At 44.0% G+C, this 26,722-nt stretch overlaps 1 protein-coding gene across 1 annotated transcript in view; it reads left to right on the forward strand.

The window, feature by feature from the left end:
* The first annotated feature begins 836 nt into the window (after nucleotides 1-836).
* Nucleotides 837-26,722, forward strand: part of LOC140723570 (NACHT, LRR and PYD domains-containing protein 3-like) — a 29,725-nt gene continuing 3,839 nt past the window's right edge. The window contains exons 1-5 of the mRNA XM_073038142.1: nucleotides 837-916; nucleotides 14,799-14,890; nucleotides 15,904-16,070; nucleotides 21,190-21,361; nucleotides 21,460-21,525. Of these exons, the coding sequence (XP_072894243.1) occupies nucleotides 14,881-14,890; nucleotides 15,904-16,070; nucleotides 21,190-21,361; nucleotides 21,460-21,525 (415 nt within the window). The 5' untranslated portion in view covers nucleotides 837-916; nucleotides 14,799-14,880. The remainder of the gene's footprint in view (nucleotides 917-14,798; nucleotides 14,891-15,903; nucleotides 16,071-21,189; nucleotides 21,362-21,459; nucleotides 21,526-26,722) is intronic.

Below are 26,722 nucleotides of genomic sequence, written 5' to 3' on the forward strand. Positions count from 1 at the left end.
AGTTTCTCTCTTGGCGATGTTACATTTTTACTCTCCAGTGAGGCCGGGGGAATGCGAATAGAAGTTAGTGTTTCTAAACATAGAACTGATTTGAATAGAACCTGCACATTTCCGGTCTGGGTGTAAACTGTATGGCGGTCTGGTATGGGGGCCAAACCCATAAATCGTTGACCCAAGGGAGCAGAAAGCGGAAAGATATGGAGGAATAATTTAAAAAACTAGCTGGAGTAAATATGAAATAATGTGGAGAATGTGGCGGGTAGGTCATGCAGCGTGTGAGGGGCGAAGAGCAGAGTCACCAGTTTAGGAGGGAGACCTTCGGCCCGTCACTTCCTCCCGCTCAATTTTCCCATTTTAGCGCAGATCTGCAACATCTGCGGGTTTGTTTCTCGTGGTTGTGCATTTTAATCTTTCTTCCGTTCTGTCAAGACAATGAGATCCAATCTGTCACGCCCTCTCGTTCTGGGTGGGTATTTTTTGACTCATTTCACTGCTACGAGCTGCTGTGCGTTTAATGTTTCCCGATGTACGACCGTATTTATGGGAGAATTAAGCCTTTCCATTGATCTGTGTGTCTCCAAAATGTGTACACTTCAGTTAAGCCTCCTTCCAGAGGATTCAAATCTGCAAACAAGGTTGTCTAATATTTCCACCAAATTAAAATGGGGAATATAATTATTATTGTTATTATGTTAACATTTTTGAACAATTCTAAGCTCCATGGTCTATGGTCTACGCTCTCCTGTCCAACCTCTTTGCTCTGCCTCCAAAAGCCCCTCCCCGGCTCTGAAGACGCGCGGCTCAAATTGCGCATGCTCATTCTTGGTTTTCTTTCCGTTCTGTGTTGAAGCGGATCGTCGCGGGGAGACGGGGGAAGGATCGCTGTCTGCGAGGCAAATACATCAAGTTCCCATCGGTGAGTTCTTGAGGCCCTTCCGAGCGGGCATGTTTGAGTCCCGTTAACTCACCTAAATCGGCGGGTCGGTCCGGGTTGCTGGAGAGAAACTGCCGGGGTCGATCCGGGTTGTAGGTCCTTCACAGTGAACCGCCTGAGATGAGCCGCCGCTCAGTCCCTGTTGCTTTAGTCCGAGGAACGGGTAATGTGGTGATGCCGGGACTGCACTCATCCGTTGAGTTGTACCTGGGGAAATTCGGCCGGTTGTGTTTTTGCAGCCGGAGGTTAAACGGAGTAATCGCGCTTGCGGGACACTGCTCCATGTGTATGAGTAGTTTTATCTCACGTCAGTTCAGATATGGCAGATTTGTGACGTCCCCTCTTTTTGTGTGGGCAATTATTTTTTGTTTCTTGACTCCATTCCACTGTTACGACCCGCCGAAGCGCAGCGAATGTTTTTGGGTACATAACCCTATTAATGCGAGAATTAAGCCTTTTCCATTTGCCTGTTCCTCAAAAATTTGTACACTTTGGTGAAATCGCCCGCCCGAAGTTCCGGAGCTGTAACTCAGACTGTCTAATATTTCCACACAATTAAAATGGGGAATGGTTTATTATTGCCAAGTACCACCGTACAATGAAAATCTTGTCGTGCATACCATCCACACAGATCAATACGTCACAACAGCACGAGGGGCGAGAGAGAAGGAGTCAATTTCCGAAAACCTAGCACATTTATTTTTTCAACATAGTCCTCTCTTACATTTACACTTAGTCCAGCGGTTGTGGAGCATACGGATCTTGGACCTCCAGAAAGTATCCACAGCATGGGGTGATTGATGCGTTCGTGTCCTAAGGTAGAAGGAGATGAGTTATACAGCTCTCGTTACGTGCACATGCAGTTCAACTTTTGGAGTGATTATGCAGAAAGTTTGAAATTAATAAGTTATCTCCACCTACCTTAGGCCACGAACTCATCAATCACCCCTGGTATATTAGGTAAAGCATTAACAGAGTGTAATAAAGCTTTATGGTCGCAGAGACAGTGTACTGCAGGTAGACATATGATGCAATGTCACATGGAGTTACATTGTGAGGTCAGGAGTCCATCTTATCATGCTGAGGGTCTCGGCCCGAAACGTCGCTGTACTTCTCCCTATAGATGCTGCCTGGCCTTCTGCGTTCCACCAGCCTTTTGTGTGTGTTGCTTGAAGTTCCAACATCTGCAGATTTTCTCATGCTAAAGAATATTCAGTTTGCTTATAACAGCAGGATGGAAGCAATCCTTGAGCCCGGTGGGATGTTTTCGGTTTTGTTTTATCTTCGATCGGATGGGAGGTTGAGAATTGAGAATGTCTAGGGTTCTGGGACTCAACGATTATGTTTCCTGATTTGCTGAGGCAGCGGGAGGTATACAGACAGTCCATGGAGGGGAGGTTGGTTTCTATGATGTGCTCAGCGGTGTCCACAGTTCTCTGCTATTCCCTGCAGTCAAAGGAAGAACAATAGCCGTAGGAAGCTGTGAAGTATCGGGATGGGATGCTTTCTATGGTGCGTTCAGGGGCAAAGGTTATATGCGAAATTTCTTATTGTTTGTTATAGCTTTGAAGTTTTAGGATCATATACATGTAGTAGTATGTACTATTAATTCAGTATCTGTGTAATGCTGTACGACCATCAGTGATTGTTCTCGATCCCTTCTCCCGCCTGGTTCTACCTGATCATTCCGTGCCATCTTGTTCAAACTCCTTCCAGCCTGCATCTCACCACGTCAAGGATACACATGTCAAACATCTTTCTTCTAACCTTTGTCTCATTCTGAAGTATTGTACAGCACTTCTACCTCACTGAGCTTTCAGGAACTGTGTTTTTTGTTCGGTTAATTGATGTTTAATTGAATACAGCACGAGGCAATGTAAAGGCAGCCATTAAGCCATTAAATTTCAGTTTCACCGTTACAAAATGGCTGCAGTGCTAATTTTTTGTCACAATGAAACTCAGAACATATTATATTGAGTTTGTTATTTCCTTTCTTAATTGTTTGCGGTGAGCCACTTCCTCCGTTTCCAAGGTAACAGCCATTCGGAGCTGCAAGAAGTGTTGCACATTTTTATCGCTCTGTGGTAGAGAGAGTGTTAGCAGGAGCAACTGTAACGGAGTGATAGTTGGAGGAAAGGATGCTGTAAATATTGGCTGTATGGAATGTATTACACAAGAGTAGGAATGATCTGAAAACTAACAGACTGGCAGGGGTGGCATTACACAAATTTGTTGACCAGTTTTGGGCGCCCCCAACATTTTGCAGTCAAATAATATCTGCGCAGTAAAAGAGTGAGAGAGAGAGAGAGAGAGAGAGAGAGAGAGAGAGAGAGAGAGAGAGAGAGAGAGAGAGAGAGAGAGAGAGAGAGAGAGAGAGAGAGAGAGAGAGAGAGAGAGAGAGAGAGAGAGAGAGAGAGAGAGAGAGAGAGAGAGAGAGAGGTATGTACTTTTGCAGGAACTCTGAAGTAAGATGGCTGGAGGATCAATAGGTTCAGTTCTCCTTAGTTTGTGAATTGGAAATGCCAGGAACACCACAGCAAATTGTTGTTGGCAATGCGTCAGTGGGCAGTCTTTGTGTAGGTTATAATATTGGGCTGGAGTCTCTGAGAATATGGGTAGGGCAGTATATTGTTATTTCTACAGCTGGGATTGAAATTCCCACAGTGTGCAGTGATTCTGAAGATCGGGACGATTGGACTTTGGCTGTGGGAAAATCATTGACCGGACCAGCCAGTGAGATGTTATGTTTGTCAAACAATTTGTAGATTTTCAAATACGTAAGTATTTTGACCGAACCCGATGACAGTAAGCGGAGGGTGATGATTGAAGATGGATTTAGCAAATAGAGGCCAGTGACGAGTGTGATGGGTGTGTCAGTAATGACAGTGGGAGGAAAGGATGCTGTGAGCATTAACTATATGGAACGTATTACACCAGGGTCAGAATGGACTGAGGACCCAAGAAATTGGTTGGGATGGGGTGGCAATTACAGTTTAGGGTGGGAATCAGTTACTATTTGTGCATTAAAATGAAGAGGGAGAAAATACTACAGTTGCAGGAAATTTAAAGTCAGGAGGAGAAAATACTGGAAACGCTCAGCAGATCGGCAGCATCTTGGACAATCTCAGTTCTGGAACTGGGTCTTCCACCATTTCTCCTTTCAGAGAGGTAGTCTGATGTACTGAGTTCCCGGCACTTTCTACTTTATAATTTTACATTTTGTTCCTGCTACACTGCGGAAAACATGACAGCCAGCTCTGCTGGCAAGATCCCACACAGCAGGAAGGTTGTGATCAAATGTGCTCGGTTTTGCTGCTGGGGTCAGGCTGAAGTGTATCCGCATCCTTTATACAGACCGGGGAACCAGTCTGAGCACCGGCCCCGGCAGAGGGTCATTAGCTTCCAATTCCACCTTAGTCTGTGAATCGGAAATGGCAGGAACACCACGGCAATTTGCCGGCACCAAAGCGTCTTTGTATGGGTGGTGATATTGGGCCGGTGACTCGGAGGATATGGAACTGGCAGTATACGGGCTTCAGTCCAGGTTAGTAATTCGACAACTGGGATCGAAATTTTTACAGTCTGCAGTGAAGCTGAAATCCTGGGCGGTTGGGCATTGGTTATGGGGAAATCGCCATCTACACTGTCCAATAGGACATCACATCTGTCGAGTATTTTAGAGGTTATTTAAGAGTTAACTAGGGAGTTGGGTGAAGTTGGGCAGTGATGTTGTTCATCTGAACCTTGGCAAAGTCTGTATCAATATCCCGCATGGCAACTGATCTGGATGGTTCTGTCACGTGGGATTCACGGGGACCTGGCGAGGTGGATTCACACCGGGTTCGAGAACAAGAAGCAGAGGGAGATGATTGAAGATGGTTTTAGCGAATGGAAGCCTGTGGCGAGTGGGATGTGTGTGTCACTGTCGAGACCTCTATAATTAATTATTCATGCCATTGATTTGTATATGAATGTACAAGGCACAATCAGCAAGTTTGAATTGAATTAAACTGAATTGATTTCTTACGTCCTCTTTACAATACGTCTCGGTCTAAAGGTGCAATGTGCAGTCAAAGTAATTTATCATAATTCAAGATAAATTAAACTGTCTACATAATATGGATTACCTCAAATTAACGTGAGTTAATTCATCTGAAGTCCTGGTGGAAGAAGCTGTTCCGGAGTCTGTTGGTCCTGGCTTTTATGCTACGGTACCGTTTCTCGGATGGTAGCAGCGGGAATAGATTGTGGCTGGGGTTACTCTGGTCCCCAATGATCCTTCGGGCCTTTTTTACACACCTCTCCTTGTAAATGTCCTGAATCATGGGAAGTTCACAACTACAGATGCGCTGGGCTGTCCGCACCACACTCTGCAGAGTCCTGTGATTAAGGGAGGTACATTTCCCATACCAGGCAGTGATGCAGCCAGTCAGGATGCTCTCAATTATGCCCCCATAAAAACTACTTAGGATTTGGAGGCCAATACCGAACTTGCTCAAACGTCTGAGTTGAAAGAGGTGTTGTTGTGCTTTTTCACCGCACAGCTGGTGTGAACAGACCACGTGAGATCCTCGGTGATGTGGATGCCGAGGAACTTGAAGCTGTTCACCCTCTCAGCCCCAGATCCATTGATGTCAATAGAGATTAGCCTGTCTCCATTCCTCCTGTAATTCACAACCAGCTCCTTTGTTTTTGCGACATTGAGAGTAAGGTTGTTACTTTGCCATGAATGAGTCAGAGAGATGACCTCTTCCCTGTAGGCCACCTCGTTATTGCTTGATAGGAGGCCAATCTATGTAGTGTCGTCGACAAATTTAATTAGCAGGTTAGAGCTCTGGGTGACGACACAGTCATGGGTATACAGGGAGACTAAATTCGGGAGACTGGTTGATAAGGCAACAGGTGACACTGAATTTGAAAGACATTTCGGTCAGTTTTGGAGATGGGCTGAGGAATGGCAAATGGTTTTCAACTTGGGCAAGTGAGAGATTGTGCATGTTGGACAGTCAAACTGGGTGGAACTGGTATAGTGAATGGGAGAGCATCGGGTGCTGTGGAACAGAGCGACCTGCGTGTACAACAGCACAGTTCACTGAAAGTGGTTGTGCAGGTATTGAGGGTGAAAAAGAAGGCTTTAATCATGCTGACCTTCATCAGTTAGGGAATTGAGTTCTCGATTATGGGCATTATATTGTAGTCATATAATTTTGTGGTGCGGATACACGAAGTGTTATGTACATTTGTGTTCTCCGTACTGTAGGAAAGATATTATCAGTCTGGAGAGTGTGCAGACGAGATTGCTGAAGATGCTGCCTGGACTAGAGTGCCGGCTCATGGGAAGAGGTTGGCCAAGCTGGATCTTAATTCCAGAGGAGAATGGAGCTGACACTGTAGGAGTTTATAAAATCAAGAGGGAGTACAGATAATGTGGTTGGTCATTGTATTTTTCCCAGGGTTCAAGATTCAAGATTGTGTAATGTCATTCCAGTATAGGAGAACAAAATAATTGTTACTCTGTGTCCGAAGCAGGACAGAAAAAAAAAACAACAAAATGATAGGGACCACAATAATAAACAAAACACAGTACATGCATTATGATTGCTTAAAAACATTGATTCTATGTCCATAAAGTGACGTTAGGCACAGGAGAGAGTGGACATATGGAAACTGATATTGATTGTCTGCCCATTAAATTACTTTAGGCACAGGAGTGTCTAGAACTGTCAGGAAATTTTAAACCAGTAATGGGTGGGGTGTGGAGCGTGGGTTAGTGAGTAGACGTGTTGATCAGGCTTACTGCTTGGGGTAAATAATTGTTTTAAACCTGATTGTCCTGGTGTAGGTGTTACAGATCCAGAATTCACTTAAGGTAGCACCAGAGTCAAGAGAGTTTCGGGCATATTGACCTTTATAACGCAGGCTATTAAGAAGAGGGGTTGGGATATTAATGCTAAAGTTGTAATTCACCGTGATTCCAAAACATGTAGGATTGCGTGCAGTTCTGATCAGCTACTTGGAGGACAGATAAGGATAAGCGTGAAAGAGTGCAGGGAAAATTACCCGGACATTGCTGGTATTTCAGGAAATAATTATAGTGATGGGTTGAACAGGTTAGAACTTGATTGCCTGGAATAGAGGAGAATGAGGGGATATTCTAGCAGGCCTCCAATTTTTCTATGCCATTGACCCCTACAATTAAAGGAAGAGTCCACAGACCCCAGGTTGGGACACCCTGCTAAAGATGTAGAAATCTATGATGGTATAAATAGGGTAAATGCAGGTAGGCATTTTCCCCTCAGCTTGGATAGGGTCATGGATTTAGGGCAAAACGTGACACATTTAAGGGGTATCTGATGGGGAACTACTTCACTCAGAGGGTGGTGTGAAGGCGGAACCAGCTCCCAGCAGAAGTGAGAGATGCAGGTTCACTTTTAGCATTTGAGAGATGTTTGGGTAGGTAAATAGAAGAGGGAGGTATAGAGGACTGTGGTCTGTGTGCAGGGGGATGGGACCACACCGAACATGGCACGGTCTGGATGGGCTAACAGTCCTGTGGCTGTGCTCTAACGGCTCTGTGAATCTAAATTGAAATTTCTACACATAATCGATATTTGTCGCATCCAACAATGTGTTTTTATTTTGGACCAGCGTCTGCACTGCTGAGATCTCTGTAGAGCTGAAACAACTATGAGATTTACTGAATATACCTCGAAAGGCTAATAACAACCGCTGGAATTTTAGTATCACCATTACAAAATGGCTGAATGTTCAGTTTATCTTTGTCACAATGAAGCCGAGAACGTGTCACACTGAGTTTGTTATTTCCCCGCTCGGTTGTCTTTGCGAGTCACTTCCTCCGTCACCAGGGCAACGGCTCACCAGAGCTGCAGAGAGTGTTGAACGTGTTTATCGCTCTCTGGTTGCTGACTCTCAACGGAGAGCCACTGCCCTCAGATACGAGGATACTTTGAGCATTTACTGTCCGGCATGGATTGACGAAGATTGTAGGGATTGAATTGATGCAATTCTGTTTTGGGTGTCAAACTTCTAGCAGTCAGTCAATCGTTTCTGCAGCGAAAGAACAAAAACAAATCTCCTGTACTGAGCTTCAGTGCTATCTTTTCAATTTTATGTTGAAAACATTTTGTTCCTTTTACACGACGGGTAAAGTGGCTACTAATTGACCTAGGCTACACCACACTCAACAATAAATTAATGTACCGCTGTGTTCAATATAACTGTGGGGACAAGTTGAAATATATCAGCACCCTCTTTGTGACCCAAATGCCCATGTTTCCCGGCTGATCCCTGTCTAGACAAAGGATCATCAGGCTCCAGTTCTGTCACGGGTTGGTAGAGGAGTGTAAATTTTTGAGCTGGGATTAGCTGAGAAACTGCCACATATTACCAGCAACAAAGAGCCCTGAGAGAGTTGTGCCTGAGATGCAATCTTAAGATGGGAGCTCCAGAAATATGGAATTGTCAGTGTTTGGGCTTCGGTCTACGTTGGTGCTTTTACAGATGCGGCTGGATGTTCCTCCTTCCGCAATGAAGCAGACGTCTCCGGGGGCTGTATATTGGTAGCGTGAATCTCTCAGTGTGAGATCCGGGAACACCCAGTGTGAGATGTGGAAAAGATGTGCGAGGCTCCCGGTGTAGGCTGTGCCCCTCTGAGGTTGGATCCTGGGTTACCACACATGTTTTGACCCAGATAAAATGAACTAGGGGATCAAGGTGTCCGGGTTTATGAGATGTTGAGCGAGTATTCCAGTTCTGTGCTCAGATGTTTGGTTCTGAAGTTCCTTTGGAAGCAAAGCAGAGAATGAGTTCCCATTCCATCCCTCACAGAGAGAGGCTGTGATTAAATACGCTGTTGTGTGTTTGCACCAATAGAAATAGACTGGGGTTTCAGAATTCAATTCACATTTGGAAATTCCCCCTCACTGTCACCTGTCTATCTGCCAGTGGGAGTCAAAGAGAAACTCAAGATGCTGAAGATAGAACAGAATATGGAACAGTACATCACAGGAACAGGCCCTTCAGCCACAATGGTGTGCCAAACCAGCTGAAAAGTAAATCAACCCCCCCCTCAAAAAACAACGAATGACTCCTTCCTACAAAATGTCCATTTGCGTTCAATCTTCCTCACACCCATGTGCCGACCTAAACGTCACTTAAAAGCCTCCAGTGTATTTGCTTCCACCGCCATAACAGGCAGCGCATTCCAGGCATCCACACCTCTCTGAGTGAAACAAGTTACCCTCACATTTCCATTGCATTTACTCGCTCACACCTTCATTGCATGGCCTCTGGTATTAGACATTTCCAAACAGAGAGAAGATACTCCCTGTCTACTCTGCCAATATTTTTCATTCTCTTATGAACCTCTATCTGATCTTCCCTCAGTCCTCACCGCTCCATGGAGAACAACCCAAGATTTTCCACTAAAAAGCTGGGAGATGTTTGAATCCATTCTGACGAAAGGTCAGGAAACCGAATCTCGAACATTTTTCCTCTCCCCACAGCTGTTCCTTACCTGCAGAGCGTTTCTAGTGATTCCAGTTTCTCTTTATTGCATTCACCCTGGAAAATGTTAAATCTCCTGCGAATGGACCAGTGTACCAGCGCTCGTTTTGTGAGAGTTGATAGAAGAGTAAAGAAACCAAAGCTTTTCCAAATACACTATCCTGGTACTAATTGTCCCATTTTCCCCGGAAATGTATTCAGTACATTTGTTGTTAACAAGGTTCACAAAATAAACTCACGAATGATAAGCTTTATTCATAAGGAACATTTGATGGCCGTGGCGGTGTTCAGTGGAGTTCAGAGGGAAGGTGATTGGGGGTTGGTGGGGGTGAGGGGAGTTAGGGCGGGAGTGATTATTTACAAGAACTGAATAACGACAAGTCTCGATGCAGTGGAAATGGAGAGGGTGACTTGATTAGACGGAGAGTCTGGGATCTGAGAGTGCTGGGATCTGAGAGTGGGATCTGAGAGTCTGGGATCTGAGAGATCTGAGATCTCAGAATAAGGAAGCTTCACTTTAAAACTGAGATGAGAGCAATTACTTTAGCCAGAGGGTGGTCGAGACTATCGTTGGGTATATTTATTTTCTGGATTGCTAAATAAGTTGAGTGTTATAGCAAGGAAGCAAGAATACGGTGTTGGAAAAAAAAACATCCTCCATGATTGATTATGGAACAAACTAGAAAGACCGAATCACCTAATTCTACTCCTATGTATCTTATACCATGACTGTGTGATGACTTCTTGGTATCCCATCACGAACGACAAAATATTCAGACGCTGGAAATCCAAGCAACACACACGAAATGCTGGAGGAACTCAACGGTCCAGCCTGCGTCTATGGAAGAGAGTAGAGTCGACATACAGATCTTCCCTGGTCTGATGAGTTCTTCCAGCATTTTGTGCCTGTTCTTTTGTATCCCATGTCAGGCTTGTAAAGTGTGAGGGACAGTTCCTGATTTCTTCACTCGGATCATTCTATATGCGTTCAAGATTTAAATTTCAGGTTAATGCTTTGTTCCCGTTTGTATTAGTAACATACTTCATTGTCTCTCTGGTTAAAGTTTGACCTGTGATGAGAGATTTATTGGCAGAAAAGCCCACATCTGGAATCAAACCACAACTGAAGACGAGGGAACAGCAACAAGTGAACGAGCCCGAGGACTGAGAGCACCGAACGGAGAGAACCCGTCTCACTCGGAGATTCCATTGATTCAGTCAAGAGAAAGTTTGGTTTACTCTAAAGTAAAGTAAAGGAAAGTTGGTCCTTCAGACATTACATTTCTGTACCAAGATAAATAAGAAATAGCTGGAGTGAGACTGAATAAACCCAGAAGTGTCAGTTGCAATCATTCCAGATCTGCTGTCAGCATCCTATCTCTCTGAAGCCACGCACATTCCTCATATTGTCTGCTCACTTCAGACTTGTCACTTCTCATGTTTCCTTGCTTGCCTGTGTTAGGTCATAATAATCTCTAAACGCATTGAGAATTTCCTCCCTTTACAAGATGCCACGACCGCTTTCTGCTATAGTGATTGCAGAAATGTGGAATTACCATAAACAACAGCAACATAATGATTCCTCCAGCTATTGCAAGCTGCAATGATATACTTGCCCTCGATATAAGTATATCGTCGTGCCAGGGTCTGTTAAGAGCAAACCCTCCTGATGCTAAATGTCCCAGGACCACATTTCATTCAGTCCTAACTAGCAAATGCCAACTAATAATTTACATTGACATAGACTGGCGTCATCAAGTATTTTCTACCAATAAATTGTCTGTGATTAAGCAGAAATAGATTTTGCAATGTTCCTATTTGACCCAGTACCAAATGCATGGGTTATACCTGTACTTGAGATGAAGGAATGTTCTTGCAGCCAGGATTGCTATAGCTGCTGGAATCGGTTTAAACTCAGTCGCTTCGGGATGGGAGCCAGTTTGTTCGTTCAGATAACAAAGGAGTTGACGTTAAGGTAGATGCAATGTTCACAGAGACTGTGGGATGTTTGGCTGTGGACAGGGCATCACGTCTTGAAAAGCAGCAACAACTTCTCCTCCCCCCCCCCGACTCCCCCTCACACCCTCCTATTTTTTATTTTTTTTTTTGCCGGTGTTAATCGCGGGAGTTGCGAACTCTTTATACTCACTGATTAGTGAAAGTAGAGCTTTTGATTCCATTCAAAGTCCAGTTTGTTTATAAAGAGCGGGGTTGAAGTGTTATCGAGATGAACATGGGGGAATGCATAACGCAAGTTTAAATCAGATCAGCAGCAGTTTCGGAGGGCCGAGTGGTCCACTTACGCTTTTGGTGTCTTGATTAGAAAAGTTCTCACAGTTTAATTAGTGTAAGCCAATATAACATTAGCAAATTAATTATATTGTGGAACTGACAGGAAACATTACATTGATTAAGTATATACATCGAGATTTGTGCGTTAATGTTGTACCCCTGCTGGTTGCGGATCGACCATGACTCACTCGGTGAGCTGGCCAGCGCGGTACGGGACCGAGGGACGCGCTCCCCGTTCCCTGTTACTGACTCTACAGTCTCCCCATCTACCGCGCGCACCAGCTCACCGCCCACGCGCGCCCTCTCGCGGAGCTTCATCGCCCTCGCGCTCCTGGGTTGACATTGAGACGATTTAAGCAACTGCACGTTCCCGGTATCTCTCATGAAGAGACGTGAGATTTACCTGTCTCTAATTGGTGACAGCAAATGCCAATTTAGCATACCAACCAACGGGGATATGGGTTTCGTCATTAAGGCGTTAGCTCCATAGACCCCACCAGGTGGGGCCCATGGGAGTGCCCATAGTAACACCCTTGGTCTGCAGAAAGTAGGAAGATTCAAAAAAGAAGTTATTAAGTGTGTGTTCCAGTTCCACCAACCGGAGGAGTGTGCTGGTGTTGCAGAACTGGTGAGGTCGATTCTCCAGAAAGTAGCGGAGGGCATGGTGAGGTGGAAGGCATGGGAGGTATCCCGGATGTAGTTGGGGAAGGACTGAACTATGGGTGACAAAATGGAGTCCAGGTAGGTAGACACAAGTTCGGTGGGGCAGGAGCAGGCCGAAACAATGGGTCTACTGGGACAGTCAGGCTTGTGGATCTTGGGGAGGAGGTGAAACCGAGCAGTGCGGGGTGTGGGAATTATGAGCTTTTTTGGCTGAGGATAGAAGGTCTCCGGAGTTGGTAAGGGCAGTTATGGTACGGAAGACAATGGTAATTCCTTCCCTCTCCCTTCACCCATCCCATTTTCATTCTGCCTCCACCTCCAGCTGCTTATTACCGCTCTCATGATTCTGCCTTCTTCCACTACATGGTGCTTTCACCTTACATTCCTTCTTCACCTTTCCTGCCTATCCCCTCCCTGCTTCCCCTCCGAAACCTCTTGATCTTTCCTCTTCCTGGCTTTTCACCTGGCACCTTCCAGCCTTCTCCTTCCCACCCTCCCCCCAATTTCTTTATAGGGTTTCGTCCCCTTCCCTCTTCAGTGCTGATGAACGGTCTCGGCCCGAAACCTTGACTGCTCGTTTCCACGGATGCTGCCCAACCTGCTGAGTTCCTCCAGCGTGTTGTACGTCCTCTTTGTTGGAAACTGCCTCTCTAAGATACCACAGGGGCATCGGCATTTCCCGAGTGTTATTATCTATTCATTGCAGCCTCTGTCATCTTCTGCTTCTTTTACCTTCTGTTTTACTGAACATGAGAGTCTTCTCCAAGGAATCCTGTCATCTCATGGGTGTCCAAAATTTTTCAGCTTTTCAAGTATTTCTTCAAGTATTGACTTGTTGGATCTGCTTGCTGTCCAACGAATTCTTAATACATTCCTCCAGCATCCAAGTTCAAAGTCGTCGATTATTTTGTCTTCAGCCTCACTCATAGTCCAGCTCTCACAGCCATACATCACATCTGGAAATACCATAGACTTGACTCTACGGTCCTTTGTAGACAATTCATGTCTCTGCGCTTCAGTATTTTATCTAAATTTCCCATTGCTGCCCTCCCCAGAAGTAAGCGCCGTTTAATTCTGTGGCTGCAGTTACTATGTATAGAAATCTTTGAACCGGGGAAGAGAAATTCCGTCACTGCTTCCACTTCCTTTCCATGTATTACCACGGAGTTAATAGGACTGGATGGTTTTCTTAATATTGAGCAAGAAGCCGGCTTTCCACTTTCTTCTTTCACTTTCATTAGAAGCTTCTTCAGATCCTCCTCACTCTCGGCCATTAGAATAGTATCACCTGCATATCTGAGCTTGTTCATATTTTCTGGTAATTTTGATTCCAACATGTTGAGTCCTCTAGACCAGCATTCCTCATGATGTGTTCAGCACATAGATTAAATAAGCTGGGTGACTGTATGCAGCCTTGTCGTAATCCTTTCCCAATCTTGAACTAGTTTGTTTTTCCATGGTCAGTTCTAACTGTTGCTTCTTGATCTTGTATTTGCCATAGTTTATTATGGTCCACACTGTTATATAAAAAAAAACAAAAAAAAAATTAGAGTAGTCAATAAAACATAGATAAATACTTTTCTGGAATTTTCGCGATTTCTCCATTATCCAGCGTAGTTTAGCAATTTGGTTTCTGGTGCCTCTGCCTCTTCTAAAACCAGCTTGTACATCTGGCTGTTCGTGTTCCATATATTGCTGGAGACTTGCTTGCACGATCTTTATCATTACTTTTCTAGCATGTGAAAATTTCCCGTCATTTGAACAATCCTTTACATTTCCCTTCTTGGGTATTGGAATAAAAACAGATCTTAATCCAGCCTAAAGTTCATTGTTGTTTATTTTCCCCCCAGATCTGCTGGAAAATTGCATGCATCACTTTTACAGCATCACCTTCTAGAGTTTTAAACAATTCAACTGGAATCCTGTCTCATCCTGCAGCTTTATTATTGGCAATGTTTTCTATTGCCCATTCAACTTCACTTTCCAAAATGCCTGGCTCCAGATCGATGAGAGAGTGATTGCAGATGTCTTCGCTGTTGGATCTTTCTACAATTCTTCTGTGTGTTCCTGCCAACTCTTTTTGATGTTGTCTGCTTCTGTAAGGTCCTTCCCTTCTTTGTCTTTTCCTATGCTCATTTTACATGAAATATTCCTTTGATTTCTCTCATCTTCTGCAACAGATTTCGTTTTTTTCCCACCAATTCTGTTAGCTGTTTCAGCTTCAATGCATCTCTCCTTCTTGAACTTTGTATTCAGTTGGAGGTCTTTGTTCAAATCTCCGTTTGCTCTCTGGAATGTAGGAGAGTGAGCAGTGACCTTACAAAAGTGGTTGAAATTATGAAGGGCAGAGTAACTGTCTCACTCCTTTATTTGTGTAATTCAGGTCATTGCCAGCAGGTGGTGCTTTCTTCCACCCGGCCGGCAGACAAGAAGACGGCAATCAACCAACGTCAGTCAGAGTCAAAATGGACACAGGTATGCTCACTGGGCTGTTTCCCATTAAAAATCTGTTCTTATGCTACACGTGTAGTCAAATCATCAATACTTCAGTACGATAAACTTGGGAGATAAAGGGGCAGAGAGAAAGTACCATCAAACTGGGTCATTGTTCCATTATCTATTCCAAGGGGAATAGTCGAATCACTCCGGTCACCATGTAAATCTTCACCTCAGTGAAAGGAGATGGAGCTCCTGAATAAGGTGGGTAGCCATTAGCAGTGTCCACAAGGATCACTGATACGCCATGCGTCGTGTGTGATGTAAATAAATTAATAATAAACTATGTCTTACTCAAATGATATACTGGGTGAACTGATTCGTTGATTACAGAGTTGACGGAGTTGAGCAAATTTGGGACTTCGTCAACGTGTTCAGCATCCAATTAGAAATATGAAGAGATTCACCAAGTACAGTTAATTCAGGCAAATGTTAGAAGTTACACTTTGGACGTTCGCGAGCAATGTTCAGAGTGAATGCTGGGACCGTTAATAAGATTGATGTATGGATGTGTCTTGTGATGGATATGCATAGCTTCCTGAAAGTAGCAACACATTTGGTAGATTGCTAACGATGAGTTGAGGTATTTTTTGAAGTTGACCTGTAACTGGGTACGCGTTGGTTAAGAGATAATTTCAGAATTGTCCACACATCTGGTAACCAAATCACAAGAATGATGTGGTGATTCTGGTGAGAGTGCAGACAAGTTTCACCACAAATACCAGAGGGAATAGGTTTAAGGTTAGACGGTACAGTTTAAAGGGGATTTAGGGTGCATGTTTTCCACAGAGAGTAATAGGTGTCTGGAATGTCCTGCCAAAGGAGGGGATGGAAACAGACACTCAGTAGCATCTGAGAGGCGTTTGAACCCATGAATATGTCGGGAATGGAGGGATATTGACCATGTTGCTGAAGTTGGGATTGGTTTAAATTGGCATCGTGTCCGCATACGCATGGTACACTCTACTATTTTATGTTCTTTTTGACTACAGATCTGAACTCCACAATCTCCGCCTTCCTGTCAAATTGTGAAGATCACCACCTGTTCCGGTTGACGAGATTCTACATGGAGCGACTGGAGCAGGCGATTGAGGAGGGTGTGGAGGGAGTCAGTTTCATGTTAATGGGCGAGGATCACTTCACCGGGCCAGAGTATCACGTAAGTGGGCGGGACACAGGCTGAGTGTAGAACCAACGCAACGGAACCTCTGGGCAGTGAAAATCCAGCAATGCTTGTGCAGAACATCTGGAAAAGAGTTTTCATGAGCGGAAACTATATTTTCCGATTTTTAGATGACACTCATTTTTAGACAGGTTAGGATACAGACAATGATTGACAGGTGAATTTAGTAATATGACACTTGACGGACATTGCAAGTGGACAGAGACCTACTCTACATCACTCTGCCTGACATCACATCATCCTCCCAATATTCGACTTTAATGGACATTCACCAAACCGTGTTCTGATGACCCACGGGATTCCCACAAATCAAATATATAGTGACTTATTTCTCAGCTCATTCTCAGTCTACCTTCAAACCCATTTTCAACTGACTAGGCAACACTGACTATCGTCTCTCATTTGTCTACGGACCATTTTTTGATCAATATCACAACATGCCTCATGGTTCAGTTAACTTCAGTTCCTTGTGAATGTTCCAATTTGTGTTTGTACTTACTACAGCTTATACTGTTTACACTGGGGAGTGCAACATTATTATCATTAAAAATATTCCGAGCATCTACGGCTAACGCAGTATTACAGAGAAACAGTTTCCTATGGTCCTTGTGCTACTGGAGTGCATTCATCTTTTGCCACCCAGACTGAATTTCAGTGAAGAGCCACACACCATACAGAACACTACATTCTACGTGACGCAGCTGACAATTTCAGTCCAAACTTCTTTTTCAACGTTACCACAGTTGGCTTTGGTCTGTCACACGTGCACAATGGTCCAGAATTTGCTGTCTGTTCCTCACCGCCTGTTCCCAGCTGTAGGCTGACACTGGAGCGCTCATGGAGTCCGGCAGTGAAGTGTGAACCTGCTGGGTTTCACCGACAATTACCCCAGGGAAAATCAACAGTGACCCTGCCATAGTTTGACCTACCCATAGTCATCAAACTCTACAGTACAGGAGCATGATCTTCGGACCATCCAGTCCACAGCGACATATTATCTGCTTAGTCTCATTGATCGGCACACTTGCTGGAGAAGTCCATAACTCTCCCATTGAATGAAATTATCCAACTTGATCTTAAATGTACAAGTCGAATGTATATCGACTAATTTCGATGGCAACGCGTGTTACGCTCTCAGCAACCTCTGAGTGAACAGGTTCCCCTCATATTGCCTTTCACCTGTCATCGTTACCCCATGACCTCTAATTCCAGTCCCACGCAACCTCAGCAGTAAATGCCTTTTCACACTAACTTTCTCTATACCTTTTATCAACGGATACCTCTATCACATCTCCACTGGTCCTCCTACACTCTATGGAATAATGTCCTAGCCTATTCATCATTTCCCTTTCTCTCAGTTCCTCAAGCCTTGTCAACAATCTGTATTTTTTTTCTGCACTCAGTCAATCATTTATATCCTTCCAAGAGACAGGTGCACACATTGCTTTAAATCAGTTTCTGCCACATCAATTTCGACATAATATTCCAACTTCTGTATTCAATATTTTGATTTATGAAGGCCCATGTCCTCAATGCTTTCCAACGCCATCTAACTTCGACAACATTTTAAATACATTTCGGATGTCCATTCTCTGATACCTTAGTTTAACCGCACTGCTCAATGCCCTACCACTCAATGTCTTACTGTTATCATGGTTTGTTCTCATAAAGTACATCACCTCGCAAGGTTCTTCATTAAATTCTATCTTTGAAACTCCATTCCACCTTTTGCAAGCTGTTCCATGTCCCGCTGTAAGCTCTGACACCCTTTCTCACTGTCACTACGCTGGTGTCATCCACAGATTTGCTGACCCAGTTTACCACATTGTCATACAGAGCATTGATATATATGACCGACAACACCAGACCCAGTACAGATCCCTGCCGCACACCACTAGTCATAGACCTCCAGTCAGAGAAGCAAACCTCTACTATCTCTTTTAGCTTCTCTCGCGAATCCAATATCTAAACTAACTTGCACCATGTCATGAATTCCAAGCAACTTGCTGAAGTCCGAGTAGACAACATCCACTGACTTGTTTTCATTATTTGCCCGGTAACTTCTTCAAGAAACTATAAGATTGGTTAGACGGGATTTAGCAGGCACAAATCAGTGTTGAATACCCGTAACTAATCGTTCTCCATCCAAATACTCATATCCCGTCCCTTAGAGTACCTGCCAATAACTTTACCATCATTGGTGTTGACTCACCAACCTGTAATTCCGTGCCTTAATTTTACAGACTTTCAAGCAGCAGAACAGCATTGCCTACCCTCCAATGCTTCCATTTCTGACATTTTAAATTCCTCTGCTGGAGCACTTGCAATCTCTGAAATAGCCTCAAACGAGGTACGAAGGAAAGCACTAGGGATTTATCAACCTTCATCTGCTTCAAGACAGTAAATATCTCCTCCTCTATAATCCGTGCATTGTCCATTATCTCACTGACGTTTTCCCTCACTCTGAAGACTCTGTATAACTCCTAACTAAATATAAATGCAAAACAAAAAGATTTAAAATCTCCCCCGCCTTTTTCAGCTTCATGGATAAAGGCCCACTCTGAACTTCAAGAAATCCAATTTTGTCCGCTGGTATTCTTTTGTTCTGAGTATATTTGATGAAGAGTTTGGGGTTCTCCTTTTCCTTGACCGCTAGAGCAAACTCATGCCATACTTTAGCCCTCCCGATTTCCTCCTTTAGTAACTTTTGCATTTCTTGTACTCCTCAAGTACCTCATTTGATCCTTCGAGCCTGTATTTGCGATGCGCTCCGGGCCTCAATATCTCTCAGAAACCATGACTTGTCTTGCCTTTTATTCTGTCATGAATATTCGATCTGTATTTGTGGACATTCATGGATTCAAACTTCAAAATTTCAGACTTGGACGCCTCACACCTACCAATCACCTCGGTACCAGAAAACAACCTGACCCAATCCTCTTTCGTCAGATCCTTTCTGATACCATTAAAATTAGCCTTTCTCCAATTTAGATTGTTAACCTGAGGACCAGATATTGTCCATAATGTTCTTTAAACTAATGTCATTTCCATCACCACACCCCTGCACACACCTCTACCACCTGACGTGTCTTGTACTCTGATACAATTCCAGTATTTGCTGTCTGTAGTCATGACTTCAATATATTGATTACGGAAACGTCCCTGGACATACTTGAGCTACACTATCCCATCCGGCCCTTTCAAGTATGGATACTCCAGTCGATAAATCGACAATTAAAATTACATACCATCAGTACATAGTGTTTCTTGTAACGGTCTGTGATCTCCCTACAAATTTGATACTCTAAGTCCCATTGACTATTGGGTGGTCCACAATGTCATCCAATTAACGTGTTCGTCCCTTTCGTATTGCTCAGTTTCACCCACGTAGACTCAGTAGATGAGCTCTCCAGTCTGTCCTGTCTGAGCAATGCAGTGATATTTTTTCCTAATACCACCCCTTCTTCACCTCTATCGAATCGTGTCTAACGCTACAGAACCCTGGAATGCTGAACAACCAGTCCGGCACATATTCCAACCAAATCATATGAATGGTTACAACGCTGTAGTTCAATGTGCTGATCCATGAGTGAAGCTCATCTGCCTTTCCGACAAAACTGCTTGCATTGGTATAATACGGATTTCGGAAAAAAATAGCTTCACGATACTCATCCTTTAGCTACTCGACTTTCCCACACAACCGCTCTATTATCCACTCTGGTTCTTAATCCCCCTGCATCTTAAGTTTAACACATCTCCCCTCCCTATGCAGCGCTAACAATCCTTCACTTAAGGGTATCAGCGCCCTCCAATATGAGTGTAAAACCATCACGTCTGTCCAAGTCCCAACTTTCTTGGAAGAGATCCCAATTATCCCAAAAGTCTGAAGCCCTTGGTCATGTGTCATATCATCAGCCACACGTTAAAATGCACTATCGTCCTATTTCCGACCTCACTAGCACGTGATACGGGTCGCAATCCTGAGAACACAATTATGGGGATCCTGCCTTTGCTTAGCATCTAACCCCATGAGCTCACTTTGCAGGACTTCATCATACTTCCTGCACTTGCCATTGGTACCAATGTGAACCACGTCATCTGGCTACTCATCCTGTCCTTTTTACCTTTGCAGAGTCGATGCGAGATATCCCTGACCTTGGCAACACACCATCCAGCAATCTTGCTGTTGTCAGCAGAATTTCCAGCCTGTTTTCCTAACCACTGAACTCCCTCTGTTAGTGAAACTCACTCTTTCCTCCCCTTCTGAGTCACAAAACCAAACTCAGTGCCAGAGGCATAATCGACATGGCTTTTCTTTTCTAGGTCATACCCCGAAACAGAGAGCTATATATCTGTTATAGAGGGGTTCCCTGCAGGGAGATATTCTGATTTTCCCCTGCTGACAGTTACCCAGTTACCTGTGTCCTACGCCTTGGGTATACTTCACTCCCTGTCTAGCCCGTCAGTTAACCTCTCAGCCTGATGAGTGATCCCTGGTTCATCCAGTTCCTTAACACAGTCTATAATAAGCTGCAGTTGTATGCCCTTCTTGCAGTTGTCAAGGACACTGGAGGTCTCCTTGCCTTGCCGCGCCCTGTAGGAAGAGCATTCCCCTATCCTTCCTGGCATTCGCACTGCTCTAACCGTGAAAACGACTGGTAAAATCGTACCAAAAATCTGCCTGAAGCCTCACTGGACCTTCTCTGACAATAAGTCTCAACTCCCCATTCTATCTCTGGCTCACTCACACTATGTCCTCTCCGCTTAAACGTTGCCAAGTGGGTAATTACCCCGCAATCTGTGGCACAGAATGACCGGACTGACCCCACTCGCTTCTTTTAAATTACTTCAACACGCACAGCACGCGGGAGGAACTCAGGAGGTCGGGCAGGATCCTTGCAAACAAACTGTCAATGTTTCAGGCCGACACCATTCGTCAGAAGAAATTTTATTTTTACTTTTTTTCTCCCGCTATGAACACTTCAATGGTTCTTAGCGATCTGTGACGTTCAAAATGTGCTGGGTTAGTCCATGTTCAGGGTAGATTTGAACCCATCCCTCCGCTCCTCAGTATATTCCCCATTGTTCATTACAGAGCGTGACTGAGCTCGCGGAGAAGGGAAACCGAGCGGGCGCTTCCAAACTCCTCCTGGATCTGGTGATGGAGAAGGGCTCCGGGGCCCGGAGGGTGATGTGGGAATCCTTTGTGAAACTACATCATCATTTACCGAAGCTGAGCAGAATATTGGAGGAAATACGGGAACGTGGTACGGTGAACAATACACTGTGTGTTACAGATGTAAATGCTGATGAATTTACAGTATTACACAGAACAGACTTAATGCAGGTTAATCTGTTTGAACAGGTGACGGCCAGTTCGCCTACATGGACACCGAGCGGGGTTTATATGAATTGCCCGCGCATCTGAAAGGTAAGCGATGGAACAGAAATCTCAAAATATTCATTTCGTTACGACAGTCTGAATAGCTGTGTTTAGAGGCAAGTTTCTACACTGGCAGAAACTGGGAGGCAGGTTTTTGTTGCTGTGGCTGACGACAGGAAACCAAAATGCATTTGTCACCACACACGGTACATTTTGGGTCCCAGACGCCTCTATAGGTTTTATAAACTGACATTCCCCTCACTGAATATCAGGAGATTTGACAGAACTAGAGCCAGACCTCTCCAACTGGAATATCCAACTCCAGCAAAGGAAATCTCACACGTCTGGTCCAAAGTGGAGCCGATATTTGTTGTGATTCCTCCATAAGAACAGAAGACATTCGGGAACATTAGGTCATTCAGCCCACTAAGTCTGTTCCGCCATTCCATCATGGCTCATCCTGCATCCCACTCAACCTCATGCACTTGCCTTCTAACATATCCTTTGATGCCCTGACTGATCAGAAAACGACGACCTTCCGCCTTAGCCTCCACTACAGTTTGTAACATAGCATTTTAAGGAACCACTACTCGTTAAAAAATCCCTCCTTACCTCTGTTCTAAAGTGTCTCTCCCTCACTTTTCAGGCTGTGCCCCTTAGTTCTGTGTACTCTCACCATTGAAAATATCCTCTACTCATCCACCCGTTCTTGTCCTTTCATCTTGCGGTAGGGTTCAAGGACATCCCCGTGTGTTCTATTAAATTCAACTTTTGCCCAAAGTTGCCAAAATGTTCCTAATAATGTAACCCTTTCATTCCTGCAATCATCTTCGTGAACATGCTCTGGACCCTCTCCAGTGATAACACTTCCTTTCTGAAATATGGGACCCAAAACTGTTGACAACTCTTCAAGTGCGGTCTGACGAGTGTCTGAAAAGACTCAGCATTACTTGTTTTTGATTTTACATTCGATTCCCCTTGAAATAAATGCCAACATTGCATTTGCCTTCTTTACCACAGATTCGACCAGTAAATTAACCTTCTGGTAGTCTTGCACGAGGACTCAAAAGTACCTCTGTACCTCTGATGTTTAGACCTTCTTCCGATTTAGGTAATGTTCCGCTCTATTGTTCCTTTTACCACAAGGTCTTTCCATACATTTTCCAGTACTGTATTCCACCTTTGACATTTCTCCCTACTTTTCCAATTTGTCTGTGTCGTGCTGCAATCTTCCTCAACAACACCGAAACCTACACCTATCTTCATATCATCCGCAAAGCCATTTTTTAAATTACTGACAATCAATGTGAAAAGCATTGGTCCCAATACTGACCCTGAGGAAAACCACTAGTCACCGACAGCCAAGCAGAAATGGTCCATTTTATTCCCATTCGCTGCCTTCTGTCTGTCAGCAATTCCGTTCGTCTTGCCAGTATCTTTCCGGTAACATCATAGGATTCTAACTTGTAAATAAGTATAATATGTGGCACCTTATCAAATACCTTCTGAAAATCCACTTGACTGGCATCCACTGCCTATCCTTTGTCCACGCTGCTTGCTACTACCTCGAGGATCTTTAACAGGTTTGTCATGCAAGATTTCGCGTAACAGAGAGCATGGTGACTTTGACTTATTTTGTCATTTGTCTCCAAGAACCTGGACTCCTCAAACTGAATAATACACTTCAACAATTCCCAACCAATGTGATGTTGCTATCTGGCCTATAATTCCCTTTCTTTGTCCTTCCTCCCTTTTTAAAGAGTGGAGTCACATTTGCAATCCTCCACTCCTCTGAGACAATGGCAGAATCAAGCGATTCTTGAAAGATTCTTTACCAATGCATCCGTTAACTCTTCAGTAACCTCTTTCAGGACTCTGGGATGTAGTCCATCTAGCCCAGGTGACTTATCCACCTTAAGACTGTTCAGTATGCCGCGCACTTTTTCTTTTGTAATAGCAATGACACTCACACCTCCTGCCTGTCACTCACGAACCACTGCACACTGCTAGCGTGTTCCACAGTGAAGACATATGCAGAGTACCTATTAGGTTCATCTGCCATTTCCTTGTCTCACGTTACTACTTCAACATCATTTTTCAATGATCCCTTGTCAATTTTACTTCCTTTTACTCTATATTACTGAAAAACATGTTAGTTAACGTGCTGTTTATCATTAGCTTGTCTGGCCTCGTAATTAATCTTTTCTATTCTTATCGCTTTATCCGTTGCCTTTTGTTGTTTATTGAAAGGTTTCCTTTCATCCAACTTCCCGCTCATTTTTGCTACCTGATATGCCCTTTAGTTTTATGTTATGCGGTCCGAAACTTCCTTTGTCAGTCACGGTTGTCTACCCCTGCCATTTGAGAACTTCTTCCCATGTGGACCATATCTATCCTGCGCCTTGCGAACCATTCTCAAAATTTCCAGCCCTCTCAACTGTGCTGTAATCCCCGGTAGTATCCTTCCCTAATCCATCTGGGCAAGCTCCTCTCTCACGCCCCTGTAATTCGTTCTGCAATACTGATAGATGCGACTTTTATACTCTGTTTCAAATTACAGCATGAATCAACATCAGGGAATTGCCTGAGTTCATGTACCAGCTCCTCGCAGCAGAGGAGACAGTAGAAATGTGGTGGGGGTATATTGTCTGTGTCCATATTGAAACATAGGAAACATAGAAAACCTACAGCATAATACATCCTTTCGGCCCACATATCTATGTTGAACATGTCCCTACCTGAGAAAGTACCCAGGGTTACCCATAGCCCACTATTTTTCTGAACTCCATGTACCTGTCCAGGACTCTCTTAAAAGACCCTATCTTATTCACCTCCAGCACCGTCGCCGGCAGCCCATTCCACGCACTCACCACTCTCTGTGTAATAAATTTAGTCCTTACAACTCCTCTGTACCTACTTCCAAGAACTTTAAAACGGTGCCCTCTCATGCTAACCATTTCAGCCCTGCCAAAAATCCTCTGAATATCCACATGATTAATGCCTGTCATCACCTTATACACTATCATGTCACCTCTCATCCTCTGTTACTCCAAGAAGAAAAAGCCGAGTTCACATAATCTATTCTCATAAGCCATGGTCCACAATCCAGGCAGCATCCTTGTAGATCTCCTCTGCACGCGTTCTATGGTTTCAACATCGTTCCTGTAGTAAGGCTACCAGAACTGAGTATTCCAAATTAAGTCTGACCAGGGTCCTACACATCTGCAACATTTCCTTTCGGCTTCTAAACTCAATCCCACGACTGATGAAGGCCAATGCACTGTATGCTATCTTAAACACAGTGTCAACATATGCAGCAGCTTTGACAGTCTTATGGAGTCAGTCCACAAAACCAGCCGGACTTTGACTTATTTTATCATTTGTCTCCAGGTACCTCGAAACCTCCACGTTAGTAAGAGACTCCAACATTTTCACAACCATCAGGTTTGGCTAACAGGCCTATAATTTCCCTCTTTTGCCTCCCGCCCTTCTTAAAGAGTGAAATGATATTTGCACGCCACTCCGGTCCCTCCGGAACCATGTCAGACTTAAGTGGTTATTTACGATCATCTGTTATCTCTCCGGCAACCTCTCTCAGGTCTCTGGGATATAGTCCACCTTGCCCTGATGACTTATCCATCTTAAGACCTTTTCGTATGCCAAGCACTTTTTTCTTTTTTAATAGTAATGGGTCTCACTCCTACTGACTGTCACTTAAGCACCACTGCACACTGCTTGCGCCTTTCACAGTGAAAACATATGTAAACACCCTTTATCTGCAGTTTCTTTATTCCCAATTACTGTACTATCTCAACAACATCATTTTCCAGTGGTCCAGTATCAACTCTCAACTTCCTTTTACTTTTTATATTACTGAAAAAGTGCTTATTATCCTGCTTTATATTATTGGCTTGATTGCCCTTATATATTCATCTTATCCCTTTTTAAAGCTTTTTATTAGTTGCCTTATGTTGGATTTTGAAACGTTTAATTTTATCCAACCTTCCACTCACCTTTGCTACCATGTATGCCATTTCCTTGGCTTTTATGCTCTGCCGCTTAAAAACTTCTTCCTCTGTGGGCTACATCTATGCTGCGCCTTGTGAACTATTCCCAGGACGTTCGGCAATCTATATTCTGCCGTTACTCCCATTAGCATCCTCTATAATCCACCTGGTAAAGCTCTTCTCTCATGTCTCTGCAATTCGCTTTATTCCATTGCGATACTGACACATGTAGGTTATGCTTATCCCTCTAAAATTGCGGTTTGAATTCCATCATTTTTGTTCACTGCCTCCTAAAGTTCCTTTGCATTAAGCTCTCTGTTAATATCTGGGTTATTACACAACAACAAATCTAAGATAGCCTTTCCCTGAGTAGTCTCAAGCACAAGCTGCTCTGCAAAGCTATCTCATAGGCATTCAATAAATTCCCTCTCTTGCGAGTCAACATGCTTGATTTTCCTATTTCCCTTGGTATATTGAAGTCGCCCATTGCAATTGTGTCATTCCTATTACATGCCTTTTCCAGCTCTCTTTTCAATCTCAACCCCTCCTCTTGGCTACTATTGTGTGGACTATATATGATTCTGATTATGTATTTCTCACCCTTTTATCTTCGTATCTCCACTCACAAAGATTAAACTTTCTCTGACTCCATATCACGTCTTTCTAAAGATGAAACTCCATCACGAGCCAACAGAGCCTCACTGCCGCCTAAGTCGTCCTGCTTGTCCTTTCGATACAAAGCATGTCCTTTAATATTGTGGTGCCATCAATGGCCTTCATTCAGCCACGACTCAGTGACGCCCACAACATCACACTGACCAATTGCACCAAGAGTTCGGCCACCTTGTTCCGCATTTAAATACAACACCTTCAGTTCTGCATCTGTGCCCTTATGAATTTTGCCTCTGTGGTGCAATTCAATACTTCGTTATGTTTGCATTTCAACCCAATCATGAGCTTCTCCTTCCTTACATTCATGTTACACCTATCATCTACTTGTAAGCCTGTTATCTCATCCTCAGATCTATCATCCTGGTTCCCTTCCCCCTGCCAAATTAAAACACTCCCAGCAGCTCCAGTAAATCTTCCCGCAGGAATATTGGTACCACTCCGATTCGTGCAACCCGTCCATGTTGTACAGGGCACGCCTATCCTAGAGGTTGTCCTAGTTCTCCAAAAACTAGAATCCCTGACCCGCGCAGCAATTCCATTCCTATGTCGACTGTCGTGTGGAACAG

Source organism: Hemitrygon akajei, unplaced genomic scaffold (genome assembly GCF_048418815.1).
Source record: "Hemitrygon akajei unplaced genomic scaffold, sHemAka1.3 Scf000119, whole genome shotgun sequence".
In the NCBI taxonomy this organism is placed as follows: Eukaryota; Metazoa; Chordata; class Chondrichthyes; order Myliobatiformes; family Dasyatidae; genus Hemitrygon; species Hemitrygon akajei.